The sequence below is a fragment of the Sinocyclocheilus rhinocerous genome, unplaced genomic scaffold (genome assembly GCF_001515625.1).
Source record: "Sinocyclocheilus rhinocerous isolate Xijiao unplaced genomic scaffold, SAMN03320098_v1.1 scaffold1488, whole genome shotgun sequence".
NCBI classification, from domain to species: domain Eukaryota; kingdom Metazoa; phylum Chordata; class Actinopteri; order Cypriniformes; family Cyprinidae; genus Sinocyclocheilus; species Sinocyclocheilus rhinocerous.
In genome coordinates this window covers 278,987-293,440 of record NW_015633542.1, presented here as the reverse complement: position 1 = coordinate 293,440, position 14,454 = coordinate 278,987, and the positions used below count along the sequence as shown (strand labels likewise).

Below are 14,454 nucleotides of genomic sequence, written 5' to 3'. Positions count from 1 at the left end.
GTCTGTCTGTCTGTCTGTCTGTCTGTCTGTCTATCACTCTATATGTTTGTCTGTCTGTCTGTCTCTCTAGCTATACGTCTGTCTGTCTGTCTCTCTATCTATATGGCTGTCTGTCTGTCTGTCTATCTATCTGTCTGTCTGTCTATCTATCTATACGTCTGTCTGTCTCTCTATCTATATGTCTGTCTGTCTATCACTCTATATGTTTGTCTGTCTGTCTGTCTCTCTAGCTATACGTCTGTCTGTCTGTCTCTCTATCTATACGTCTGTCTGTCTGTCTGTCTGTCTCTCTATCTATCTATCTATCTATCTATCTATCTATCTATCTATCACTCTATATGTTTGTCTATCTGTCTGTCTCTCTATCTATATGTCTGTCTGTCTGTCTGTCTGTCTCTCTATCTATATGGCTGTCTGTCTGTCTGTCTATCTACCTGTCTGTCTGTCTATCTATCTATCTATCTATACGTCTGTCTGTCTCTCTATCTATATGTCTGTCTGTCTGTCTATATGTCTATCTGTCTATCACTCTATATGTTTGTCTGTCTGTCTGTCTCTCTAGCTATACGTCTGTCTGTCTGTCTCTCTATCTATACGTCTGTCTGTCTGTCTGTCTGTCTCTCTATCTATCTATCTATCACTCTATATGTTTGTCTGTCTGTCTGTCTCTCTATCTATCTATCACTCACTCTATATGTTTGTCTGTCTGTCTCTCTATCTATACGTCTGTCTGTCTGTCTATCACTCTATATGTTTGTCTGTCTGTCTGTCTCTCTATCTATACGTCTGTCTGTCTGTCTGTCTGTCTGTCTGTCTATCTGTCTGTCTGTCTGTCTATCACTCTATATGTTTGTCTGTCTGTCTGTCTGTCTCTCTATCTATACGTCTGTCTGTCTCTCTATTTATATGTCTGTCTGTCTGTCTGTCTGTCTGTCTGTCTGTCTATCACTCTATATGTTTGTCTGTCTGTCTGTCTCTCTAGCTATACGTCTGTCTGTCTGTCTGTCTCTCTATTTATATGTCTGTCTGTCTGTCTATATGTCTGTCTGTCTGTCTATCACTCTATATGTTTGTTTGTCTGTCTGTCTGTCTCTCTATCTATCTATCTATCTATCTGTCTATCTGTCTGTCTGTCTGTCTGTCTCTCTATCTATATGGCTGTCTGTCTGTCTGTCTATCTATCTATCTGTCTGTCTGTCTGTCTGTCTCTCTATCTATATGGCTGTCTGTCTGTCTATCTGTCAATCTTTCTATCCGTCTTTCTCTCTATCATCCATCCGTCTGTCTGTCTGTCTATTACATTTTTTCAATTCAAATAGCTTTATTGGCATGACAAAAATACATTTTGTATTGCCAAAGAATTAAGACAACAAAGAGAATGGTTTAACCTCTGAACATTTACATCAGAACATCTGAACATTTACTTATATATTATAACTAATATGTAATATATAACTAATATAGAAATGTCATATATACCAATAGAGACATATAGGAATACATAAATAAATAAATATATTTAAAAAATAATAATAATAATAATAACGATTTTCCTGTAGCAACTGCTGGACTGAGAATTGGAACATTATGTACATGTGTAACAATATTTCAGTTCTGGCCTGTGAGAGTGTGTCTATTGGCTGTGTGTTTCTGGATTGTGTTTGTCCCTCAGGTCATGGCACGATGCTAAAAATTTTGCAGCAATATTTGCACATTTGGCTTTTTCGCCGAGAATGAAACAACGTTTTTCGGTTGGGCTACAAATGTTAAATTGGGGAAATATTTGATTAATTTTGGGGAAATAGTGGTCTCTAATAGTTTGGTATGTGGGGCATTCTGTGAGGAAGTGCAGCTCTGTTTCGATCTCTCCCAGACTGCAGTGGGAGCAGATTCTCTCCACACGAGAGAGCCTATCTATCTATCTATCTATCTAGTCTGTCTGTCTATCTATCTGTCTGTCTGTCTGTCTGTCTATCTAGTCTGAAAGTCTGTTGTCTGTTTAGTCAAATAGAGCTAATTGAATTACTGACATGCCACTGTGAAATATCAGTTTTATTTCTCTTTAAATTATACATCAGCAAAGGCAGAACGTGATATCACAAAGAACTATATAAATAGAACTATACTATATATAACATATCAAAATTACATTGCACAGGATCCACATCTACACTTACTGTTGGTCTGTCAAAAAACTACAGTAATGTCATTGCGATACAGAAAATAAAATAAACAAGATTCTCAAGACCTGAGAGCAATTCATATATATATATATATATATAGATATATATATAGAGAGAGAGAGAGAGAGAGAGAGAGAGACATACATCCATAGATACAATAACATGTTTTTATATATATATATATTTTTCAAATGCTTTATCATAATGTTACAATATATTGTAAAATGAGAATATTACTTGCGTTTATTCTCTCTTTAAAAAATATTTCAAGATTAAATGTCTGCGTGCTAGTCTGCTAACGTTACCGGAAATGAGCTGGCTAAAAAAACAACACACAAAACTGCTCGACTCTTTTGAGATATAGATATAAATAATGGATATAACATATAAATAATAGCGTAAACAAAGCGTTTCTTGTTTAATATGATCTCAAGCACTCACCTAGTTTTGATGTCTTCGGTTATAACGCGTCTTTGATCTCCTCGGAGCCTTTAAATGCCGGTTTAGTTTCGTTTCTCGCGGCTGTGGGCGGATCATCAGCCGGTTTCTATGAGTCAAAACCGAAAGTGACGAACGGAAAACAAGAACCGTGGAGAAATCTACGATATATCTCAATAACAATGCATTAATGCATTGTGCATTTGCCATTGGTCATCAGTAAACCGTTCAATGCGAACACAACTCATTTAAATTAAAAAGAAAATTTTGCAGCAATATTTGCACATTTGGCTTTTTCGCCGAGAATGAAACAACGTTTTTCGGTTGGGCTACAAATGTTAAATTGGGGAAATATTTGATTAATTTTGGGGTAATAGTGGTCTCTAATGTTTTGGTATTTGGGGCATTCTGTGCGGAAGTGCAGCTGTGTTTCGATCTCTCCCAGACTGCAGTGGGAGCAGATTCTCTCCACACGAGAGAGCCTATCTATCTATCTATCTATCTAGTCTGTCTGTCTATCTATCTGTCTGTCTGTCTGTCTGTCTATCTAGTCTGAAAGTCTGTTGTCTGTTTAGTCAAATAGAGCTAATTGAATTACTGACATGCCACTGTGAAATATCAGTTTTATTTCTCTTTAAATTATACATCAGCAAAGGCAGAACGTGATATCACAAAGAACTATATAAATAGAACTATACTATATATAACATATCAAAATTACATTGCACAGGATCCACATCTACACTTACTGTTGGTCTGTCAAAAAACTACAGTAATGTCATTGCGATACAGAAAATAAAATAAACAAGATTCTCAAGACCTGAGAGCAATTCATATATATATATATATATATAGATATATATATAGAGAGAGAGAGAGAGAGAGAGAGAGAGACATACATCCATAGATACAATAACATGTTTTTATATATATATATATTTTTCAAATGCTTTATCATAATGTTACAATATATTGTAAAATGAGAATATTACTTGCGTTTATTCTCTCTTTAAAAAATATTTCAAGATTAAATGTCTGCGTGCTAGTCTGCTAACGTTACCGGAAATGAGCTGGCTAAAAAAACAACACACAAAACTGCTCGACTCTTTTGAGATATAGATATAAATAATGGATATAACATATAAATAATAGCGTAAACAAAGCGTTTCTTGTTTAATATGATCTCAAGCACTCACCTAGTTTTGATGTCTTCGGTTATAACGCGTCTTTGATCTCCTCGGAGCCTTTAAATGCCGGTTTAGTTTCGTTTCTCGCGGCTGTGGGCGGATCATCAGCCGGTTTCTATGAGTCAAAACCGAAAGTGACGAACGGAAAACAAGAACCGTGGAGAAATCTACGATATATCTCAATAACAATGCATTAATGCATTGTGCATTTGCCATTGGTCATCAGTAAACCGTTCAATGCGAACACAACTCATTTAAATTAAAAAGAATGAAAATTATAATAATAATAATACAATTTTCTCCACTACTATAAAAGTGATTCTATATCTTGTTAAAATAAAGTATGCATATCCTTACCTTTGATCATATCAGTAAACAGTTCATTGGAAACACAACTCATTTAAATTAAAAAGAATGAAAATTATAATAATACAATTTTCCCCACTACTATAGAAGTGATTCTATATCTTGTTAAAATAAAGTATGCATATTCTTAATTTTATCATAGTAAACAACAACCTACATTCAGTGTTGCATTCATTGATCAGTAGTTTGCAAACACAACATCTTTAAAGACTTTCAGGTCTCTTTAGGAAGGTGTTTGTATTAAATCAGCTGCTTGAGACGTTTCACGAAAACTGAAACCTACTTGGAGAAAATGCTGTGGCTTGTATGCAAAGCATTGATGCAGATGCAAAGCAAATACAAGCCCCTGCAACAATGTGGTAGAGGTGGCAAACCATGGAAATTGCTGATCAACAACAATTCATCTAATTTGGCAGAGCAAATAAGTTAAATAAATACAGGCTTTAAGTGTGCAAAACTCATGCAAACATGACCTGCTGCGATAAAAGCTCGACTGTGGAGAGACTGGCTGTAATAAAAGAGAAAATCTTGAATAAAAGGAGCCATAGCAAGACTTAGTTAGGAAACTGTTCTCGGTCTGTTTGATGAACAAACACAGAACTTTGACCTGAGTGGAGCTTCATGTTTACTTCCAGCTTGAAATCAACTAGAGCTCACAGACTAGATGCAGATGGCCACTTTAGCAACAACCACTAATAACTTCACATTACACCCAGTCTAATTTTGTCATGATTTTACACAGATACTGCCAACTGCCCTTTAAAAAGGGGGGGAAATACTACTAGTTTCTGATTGCGTTGCCAAAGTGCCCTATTTGAGGGAGAAAGTTGTACATGAACATACAAGGTCATTCTCTGAGCTGACAGACACAATTACAGTGCAAAAAAAGCATTTATTATTATTATATTGTTTATTATCAGTACTTAATATTTCTATGTAAATTCTAGTAGTTTAATTTAATGTTCACCCATATTCTGTTACCATATACTCTATAAACATTTGAGTAACTACTACAATAAAGAAGCTCCATATGATATTTACACAAGTATGTAGTTCAGCAGAACTCACTCTGCAGGTACTTATAAGTGTTACCTTCATTTTTAAATATTTTGTGTTAATGAAACACATTCTTCACAGTAAATAATCAAATGAATAAATAGTAGCAAGCAATAAATACAAATATTTAATAAAATTAATTAATAAATAAAAATAAAATAATAACTATATATATATATCATTATTTGATTTTTAAAATAATATTTTTTTATATTTAATTTTTTAAAATAATTATATATATATATATATATATACACATACATACACGTACATATATAACTCTTATTAAAAACATAAATATAAAAAAATACTGTGATTATGCATCTTTACTGTGCAGAATACTGTGAGAGCTTCATTAATTTCTTACAGTACCAGAAGACTCTCTCTCTACATTATCTTCAAGGTCGGCTGATAAAGGAGTTTCCGGTCATGGACACTGATTCATTGTTTCATGTGGGCTGTAAAGTCTAACATCTCCGAGCGCCCTTCAGACGGCTGGCTGATCTCTAACACAAGCTTCACTTCATCTCGTTCTGCAGGAATCATTTGGCTTTAATCAAGGGGAATCGATCTTATTTCTGATGCTCATTAGCCGTTGGCTCATATTTGCTCTGCTCTACCATGACAAATGCATGGACAAACAGCAGCACAGGTTTTCATTTGTAGAGTTTTATTTGTAGGGTTTACGTTGGGGAAGGAATTGGAGGGAGGATGATAATAAAATCATGTGAGGCTGATGTTACGCTGAAGTTTGGCTTCTTATACATCAGGCACGGCTTCACTTTCTTCTGTACCTGAGAAGACACATAAAAGGCTTGAGACGAGACACAGCAGACAAAAATGATGCTTTCCGCCCTATTCACTCCTTTTCTTGTATAAAAACCAAGACATTAGATTAAGATGTACCTAAAACATATATTTTTCTTACTTTAAATATTTGAAATAGCTTCAGAGTATATACATTTCACACAAATATATAAATCGTTTATATAAAATACTGTTATATTTTCATAAAATATGTATCACACTTTTCTTTATCACACTCAGTGTATGAAAACTTGGAAAACGAATTATTTTCTTTATGCAATAAAGTTATTCTCTATGCAGGGATTTACCGGTTTAAACTAAATATATTATTAAATGATTAATTACATAATGGAATGTAGCAATAGATAAACAGAAGTACAATAAAATGCAAGCATAAAATACATTTTATAAAAACAAAAATACATTTTCACAAACTTTTTAAATTTTTTTGCACTCATAACTTCCATGATGCATTTTATTATTTGTGACCCTGCAGCACAAAAGCAGTCTTAAGTCGCTGGGGTATATTTGTAGCAATAGCCAACAATACATTGTATGGTCAAAATTATAGATTTTTCTTTTATGCCAAAAATCATTAGGATATTAAATAAAGATCATGTTCCATGAAGATATTTAGTAAATTTCCTACCGTAAATATATCAAAACTTAATTTTTGATTAGTAATATGCATTGCTAAGAACTTCATTTGGACAACTTTAAAGATGATTTTCTCAATATTTTGATTTTTTTGCACCCTCAGATTCCAGATTTTCAAATAGTTGTATCTCGACCAAATATTGTCCGATCCTAACAAACCATACATCAATGGAGAGCTTATTTATTATATCTCAATTTTGAAAAATTGACACTTAAGACTGGTTTTGTGTTCCAGGGTCACATTTATGATATAATGATTTTTTGCTTTATGTTGTCCGCTACATTTTAATTCAAGGTGTGTATTTTATTTCATATTTTGTGAATTTGTGGTTTTGAACATCTTTTATTTTACATATAATATTTAATGTATTTCACACCTGACTTATGCTTACATTTACTTGTAGTTTTGTATATTTAGTGCAACATTCCTTATGTATTTAATCATTTTATGATATATGTTTATACTATTTAGTTTTAAATCCCTCCATAATTCCCAACCAATACATACATTTTTTTTTAATGAAAATGAACAAAAACTCTGTTGCTACTGACAATCCTGTTAAATGAAATTAAAGTCTTACAATTCAATTTTTTTTTTTTTTTTTTAGGATGCATGAAAAGTGAGTGCATATTTAATGATGGGAATGTGTTTGTAATAAATCTTACCTGGCCTTTGACTTGAAGCGTCCTCCTTTCTTGTTTGGAATGCCGAGTCTCTTCCTGTCCTCGAAGGACGGCCTAGACAGAGAAAATCACCGTCAGACTCAGAGACAAGAACACAGAAGCGTGAAATCTTCAGGATGGCATGCAGCGGCACACACCCGGCTCTGTACAGCTTCAGAGTTTTCTTGCTGGTGTTCGTGAGCTCCTTGTCAAACACCGACTTCTTCTTGCCACCCTTGTCTTTGGAAACTGGAAGAAGAAAGTTTAAGCAGTCAATTTAAATCCACGTTTTCATGATCAGCCCATGCTGGAGGTTCTGACCTTTCTTCACGGGTTCGTCCTCTGGAATGGCTCTGGCTCTCTTCTGCTTGCGATCGCGTTTGGCGGCTCGTTCAGCAAACATCTGAGACTTCAGCACCTCGAACTGAGCTCTCTCCTCCGCCTGTGGTTCAAACACACACGGAGCACTAAAAACAAATCTGAGCATGATGCTTCATTCAGTGCTGAACCTCTATGAACATGGGCTTATTTAAGCTCATTTAATTTCAGGTGGATAGCGATGCACAAAGGCAGGTCATTTACTGTTTAACTAAAGCAAAGCAAATAAGACAGCTTGATGAAATGATCTCACCGTTAACACTTTCTTCTTGCCCTGTTTGAGGAACTGAGCACGTTTTTTCTTTCCTCTCAGAGCCAAATCAAAATCCTGCAGTGCTTTTGCCACTTTGACAAGGAATGAAAAAATGAAAATGAAGGATGATACTTAAAACAATTCCATAATGCAAAGACACACACACCAACAATTAGTGAATTATAAAGAATTATTGAGAATTTAATGTGAATCTGAGGTGGTAACATGTTTTCACATATAGTGTTATGTGTTCACTATTATTCAACAGTTTGGGGTCGGTAAGTTTTTTTGTAAGAAATTAATACTTTTATTCATCAAGGATGCTTTAAATTGATCAAAAGTGACTGTGAAGACATTTAGAATGTTACAAAAGATTCCATTTCAAATAAATGCTGTTCTTTTGACCTTTCTATTCATCTGTGAATCCTAAAAAATTAAATGTATCACCGTTTCCACAAAAATATTGGGCAGCACAATTGTTTTCAACATTGATGATAATCAGAAATGTGTTTTGAGCAGCAAATCACCATATTAGAATGATTTCTGAAGATCATGTTACACTGAAGACTGGAGTAATGATGCTGAAAATACAGCTGCGCATCACAGAAATAAATTACAGTTTAACAGATATTCACATAGAAAACAGCTATTTTAAATTGTAAAAATATTTCACAATTTAATAGTTTTTATTGTATTTGTTATCTAATAAATGCAGCCTTGGTGAGCAGAAGAGACTTCTTTCAAAAGCATTTAAAAATCTTACTGAACCCAAACAAAGTGTGTTTTTTCCAAGACTTTCTTTCACGAAAGCTCATGAGTTGGACTCACTGCGCTCTTTCTTTCTCTCCTCGTGCGTTTGGAACCACGTCCTTGGCACCTGTTTCTCGTCTGCGCTCTGTGTTAACCTCTTCTGAGCTGAACTGATCTGGAACGCAGCAAAGAGGAAACACACACGTCCGGTTCACTACAGGAGTCAGAGCGTGTTTAAAAATACACTGATGAAAGTCAGACCTGTGCCTCTGAATGAGCCATTTCCTTTTCCTCCTTCTCCAAGCGCAACACCGCGTACACGTCCTTCTCCAGCTTCTCAATCAGATCCCGAAACTTCAGGATGACCTCTGAGAGACGGCCATAAACACACACTTAATTAACAGAGTCATTTATGATACAAAACAGCATCAAAAACAAGCATTCCAGTAGTTTGTGATTTTGGATAAGGGTTTTTATCAGTTCTTCAAATCATTTTGAATTACAGGGTTTCTGCAGGTTTTATAAAAATAAATGTAAGACTTTAAGACCTTTTTAAGATCAAGTAAAGACATTTTAAGGAACACAATGAGTTGCAACCAATCTGCATTACTTTTTAAATAATTTTACAAAAAAATAGCTCTACTCCCAACTACTAAAATATGGAAATCACGTGCCAAAAAATTGTTCTTCCTCAGTGTTTTCCAGTAAAAATGTCTAAAGATTTAATAAACAAAATTACATAAGTTAAGTCTTGTTTTCTGAGAAATTGAACCAAATGAAGTGAGTTTATGATTAAAGGTGCAAAAGCCTACCAACAGAGTCAGAAAAATCAACTCAATCCAAAGGAAAAACTTATTGACAATATTTGTTCTTGTTATAGCAAATTCATTTCATTTTGTTACATTTCTCAAAACGAGACTTAATTTCTTCATTTTGCATTTGATTTAAGGATGTTTAGATATTTGTGTTGGAAAACAAGACAAAAGCAAAGAAAAAAAATACTAAAAAGGTTATGCATTTTTAGCAACATTTAATGCCATGACTATAAATTTAAGACTTTCTGCTCTGACTTAACACCTTTTTAATGCCTTCATTTGTGGAAGAAGTACTGAAAACGTGTTAAGACCTTTTTAAGCCCTGCAGAAACTCTGGATTGAGACCGATAAGCGAAGAATCATTCAGAGAGATTTGCGAATCAGTTTGACAGATTCGTCAGAAAGTAACCAACTCAAATGAGAGAGATGTCATGAACTGGAACGTTTCTCTCAAGACAAGCTCAAACATCTTTACCTTGAGGAACGACACGCGCTTTGACGGGTGTTTTGGCTTTTTTAACAATCTCTTTCAGCATCTTTCTCTCGGTCTCACCCACGAGAGACACGGATCGGCCCACTTTCCCCGCGCGAGCCGTTCGGCCCACCCTGTGCACGTAATGCTTCACTGTGTTGGGCATGGTGAAGTTTATCACCTGCAAACACACATGCATTCAGACTCCGTTCTTTGATGCTTGTGGTGCCTCTAACTATTGCTACAAATATACCCCAGCGACTTAACACTGCTTTTGTGCTCCAGGGTCACATATCATGTGCAAACTAATGAGAACTCACAGTCTTCACTCCCTCTATATCCAGACCTCTGGCAGCCACATCTGTGGCCACTAAAATATCAATCTGTTCGTCCTTGAAACGCCTGAAACACAAAGACGTCTTTCATGCAGCAGTCAAATATTTGCGCTTTGTTTTTGCATGAAACTCTTCACGGCACCTCAGACTCTCCAATCTCTGCGTCTGCGACAGGTTTCCGTGAAGCTCGCCGACCTTTAACCCCATCAAGCCCAGCAGGATGTGCATGCGGTGAGCCTGCTTCTTCGTCTGAGTGAAGAGCATCACGTGGTCCTGAAACGTTCTGGTCAGGAGAGCTGCGGACGATTTAACACACACGTTTCACAACGAGACTAAATCCAAGAACAAACTAGGAAAGACTCTATGACTCTGTTCCAAACCTTAGTGAGCTGCCTAGACAGCATTTTCAGAAGACTCTTCCAAACAGTAGAAAGCAAAATAATTTTTTTAATTGAAATACTTCATTTTTGGTCAAAATATAAGCCAATATTGCATGCATGCATCCTTCATGGATATGCAATCCCAGAATGCACTGCAATCGGTGTTGTTATAGTTCAAAACAATCTATTAATAACAATCTTTTTTTTTTTCGGGAACTGAAAATGCTGAATTTAAATTCAATTAGTTTGAAAATTTTAGATAAGAACTTGCCTTGGCAACTGAACTAAGTTTACTAAAACCGAAATAAAAATAAAACCTAAAGAGAAATATGCTAAATAAATAAAAAATAATTTAAAAAAAAATCACAAAATTATAAAAATATAAATATTATACAAATTATAAACATAGTATATATATTATAAAAATACAAATCTAAAAATAAAAGTGAATTTAAAAGATTTCCAAATACTATAATAGTATATGATTAACGCTAAAATAACACTGACTGCAATTAGCTAAAATATTTTCCTTCAAACATGGTGGACAGCTTCAAAGCAAAGGTACATTATAAATATATTTTGATATTTTTTATTTATATTTTGATTGCAAATAGTTGAATAAAATTTTTTTAAATGCACATTTATGTGCTTATTCGAGGAACACACTTACGCCAAACTCTACTGGATTCACTGAGTGTTAGTCAAGTCTTTTGTGTGGTTCACTAATGACCATTTACAGAGTTACAATCCGTGAAAAACACTTGAAATCAGTTACTTATAAAAATGCAGTTCAGTCAGAACACCCTATGTAGACAGCACACTAACAAGGCCACTCAACTAGGGCACCTTACCTGCAACTATAGCCTCTCTGTCTCCTTCTTTATTGGGTCTGATCCTCACAAACTCTTGTCTGAGATACGGCGCCACGTCTGTATTACTGTTCACAAAGATCCTCACCGGCTGCTTCAGCGACACGGACGCCAGATCCTTCACCTGAGGGGAAATATTACAAAACTATCAGTCTAATATCGGCCGAATCAAATATACTGATATGATCGCAAGTGTATCCGGTGTTTAGAACAGAATAATTTTTTTTAATAGCAAAACGAAAGGATCCCAACAGTTTTTTGTCAGTAAAGAAACCAAACAAATTGTATGCATTTATAAAAAGTAATTATCTATTTTATGTAATTCATAGTTTTGTGTAAACAATGCATTATTAATATTTCTACTGATTTATTTTGATGTTTTGATTGACTTTTTTATTATCTGATATGGTCACTGGTAAATCCACTCTTTGGAACTGAATGATTTTTATGGAAAAAGAAGGTGATATCAATTGTTTTTGTCAGTAAAGAAATTAAACTAATTAGAAACTGTGGTATTATGGTATTTATTTAGTTTGATTTTATGTATTCGTTTAAGCATTTATTTGTTTTATGTTTTTTTAGGGCTGTCAAATCGATTAATAGTGATTAATTGTATCTAAAATAAAAGTTTGTGTTTACATAATACATGTGTGTGTGTACTGTGTATATGTGTATATAAATACACATGCATGTATATATTTAAGAAATATTTACACACATACAGTGGGTACGGAAAGTATTCAGACCCCCTTAAATTTTTCACTCTTTGTTATATTGCAGCCATTTGCTAAAATCATTTAAGTTAATTTTTTTTCCTCATTAATGTACACACAGCACCCCATATTGACAGAAAAACACAGAATTGTTGACATCTTTGCAGATTTATTTATAACAAAGAGTGAAAAATTTAAGGGGGTCTGAATACTTTCCGTACCCACTGTATACATATTATATATGATTTATATTATATATAAATACACCCACATACATGCATATATTTAAGAAATGTAATATATTTATATATAATATAAATCATATATAAATATATATATGTGTGTGTGTGTGTGTAAATATTTCTTAAATATATACATGCATGTGTATTTATATACACATATACACAGTACACACACACACACATGTATTATGTAAAAACTTTTATTTTGGATACAATTAATTGCTATTAATCGATTTGACAGCCCTAGTTTAATTTTAAGTATTTATTTTATATATCTATTTAACTATTTTATATATTCATTTTGATGCATTTATTAATGTATTTTGATGCATTTTTATATCCATCCATCCATGGTCACTGCTGCATCCACTGTTTGGAACGCAATGTTTTAAACGAGAAGATTAATTGTTTTTGTCAGTAAAGAAATAAAACTAAAACCATGGTATTGCAATATTTATTTCGTTTTATTTTATGCACGTACTTTTAATGCATTTCTTTGTTTGTTTTGTGCATTTATATATTTATTTATATATGCATATTTAAACTTATTTTATATATTCATTTATTTTGATGCATTTCTCTCTCCATCACTTTATTACGTGCACAACATAATCGGATTTCTCAACACTTAGAAAACACATGATTGACTGTGAAGTCAAGTCAAATAACGCTGAAGGAAAGCTGAAGGTCAGCAGCATCACCTCTTCACTCATGGTGGCTGAGAACAGCATGGTCTGTCTCTGATAGGAGCACATCCTGATGATCTCCTTCATCTGCTCCTCGAAGTACTCATCCAGCATCCTGAGCCAAAGATACACGTCTAAATAACCAGCCAAACCATGTAGAAGTCTCAGCTGTAGTTCTGGAAGATTCGCTCTCACCTGTCGGCCTCGTCCAGGATGAGGATCTCGATCTGACTGAGCTCAAACGAGGGCGTGTTGTGCAGGTGGTCGATCAGGCGTCCCGGTGTGGCGATCAGGACGTCTGGCCCCGCCCTCAGCGCCGCCTCCTGAGACTTCAGGTCCAGCCCACCTGACAGACATCACAAACACTTCCTGGCCTCATTTCTAACAGTGCATCCATTGCTTCATTCCATTTCAAAACCTACAAATGTCTTATTTTAATGCAATGACCAAGAAGAGCATGAGAAAGAGAGAGAATTAAAGCAACAGAGCCACTCTTGACCTGAGCTGTTATTAAAAAAAAAAAAAAACTATTACAATTATTTTAAAAACAAATAAAAATGAAATAAAATAAAATATAATTATTAGATGAAAAACTTAAAATAAATGCTGCCTTGGCAACTAAATGAAATCAAATAAGTTTAGGTTGAAATACTAAAATTAACCAAAAACTGAAATAAAAACTGAAATAAAATAGAAATATGAAAAAAATTTACAAAAAAAAAAATAGCACATAAAATGACTACAACTTAAAAAAAAAAGAAGAAAAGAAAAAGAAAATAATAGATCTGTGCATCTTCACATTTCTAATTTTAGGTTAATTAAAGTAATTAAAATTAAAATTAATAAAAGTACTACAATTTCTAAGTTTAGGTTGAAGTACTAAAATTATAAAAAAAATAAAAAATAAAAAAAATAAATATTTAAAAATATATATAAATGATAAAAGCACATAACTATTACTAATACTCTAAAACATTTAAAATAGTTTAAAAATAAATAAAGCTAAAATAATTATTACATGAAAAACTAAATTAGAAATTTCAAGAAATAGAAATAAAAAAATTAAGCTAAATAGATATATATATATAAACATAATATAAACAATATAAATAAAAATGTAAAATGTAATAAAAATGACAAAAGCAGAAATTAAATAAATAAAAGTTTAGGATGAAGTAGTAAAATTACAAAAAAAAAAAAAAAA

The 14,454-nt window shown here is 33.7% G+C and overlaps 2 protein-coding genes across 5 annotated transcripts in view; both read right to left on the bottom strand.

Annotated features, from left to right (window-relative positions):
• The window catches only part of LOC107744348 (NFX1-type zinc finger-containing protein 1-like), an 18,479-nt gene extending 14,592 nt beyond the window's left edge, over window positions 1-3,887 (bottom strand). The window contains exon 1 of one of the 2 annotated variants that reach the window (XM_016557931.1): window positions 3,818-3,887. The gene's annotated coding sequence lies outside the window, so the exon portion shown is untranslated. Of the gene's footprint in view, window positions 1-2,624; window positions 2,701-3,817 lie in introns of those variants that run through there. The other variant, XM_016557929.1, reaches the window with a different exon arrangement.
• A 1,996-nt stretch (window positions 3,888-5,883) lies between these two features.
• Window positions 5,884-14,454, bottom strand: part of LOC107744345 (E3 ubiquitin-protein ligase Itchy-like) — a 45,238-nt gene continuing 36,667 nt past the window's right edge. For all 3 annotated transcript variants that reach the window (XM_016557926.1, XM_016557924.1, XM_016557925.1), the window contains exons 26-38: window positions 13,446-13,596; window positions 13,266-13,365; window positions 11,592-11,733; window positions 10,503-10,656; window positions 10,346-10,427; window positions 10,029-10,206; window positions 9,000-9,106; window positions 8,817-8,913; window positions 7,989-8,080; window positions 7,679-7,799; window positions 7,516-7,606; window positions 7,361-7,432; window positions 5,884-6,024 (exon numbers count right to left, since the gene is read on the bottom strand). In XM_016557926.1, coding sequence (XP_016413412.1) covers window positions 6,009-6,024; window positions 7,361-7,432; window positions 7,516-7,606; window positions 7,679-7,799; window positions 7,989-8,080; window positions 8,817-8,913; window positions 9,000-9,106; window positions 10,029-10,206; window positions 10,346-10,427; window positions 10,503-10,656; window positions 11,592-11,733; window positions 13,266-13,365; window positions 13,446-13,596 — 1,403 coding nt within the window. In that variant the 3' untranslated portion in view covers window positions 5,884-6,008. The remainder of the gene's footprint in view (window positions 6,025-7,360; window positions 7,433-7,515; window positions 7,607-7,678; window positions 7,800-7,988; window positions 8,081-8,816; window positions 8,914-8,999; window positions 9,107-10,028; window positions 10,207-10,345; window positions 10,428-10,502; window positions 10,657-11,591; window positions 11,734-13,265; window positions 13,366-13,445; window positions 13,597-14,454) is intronic.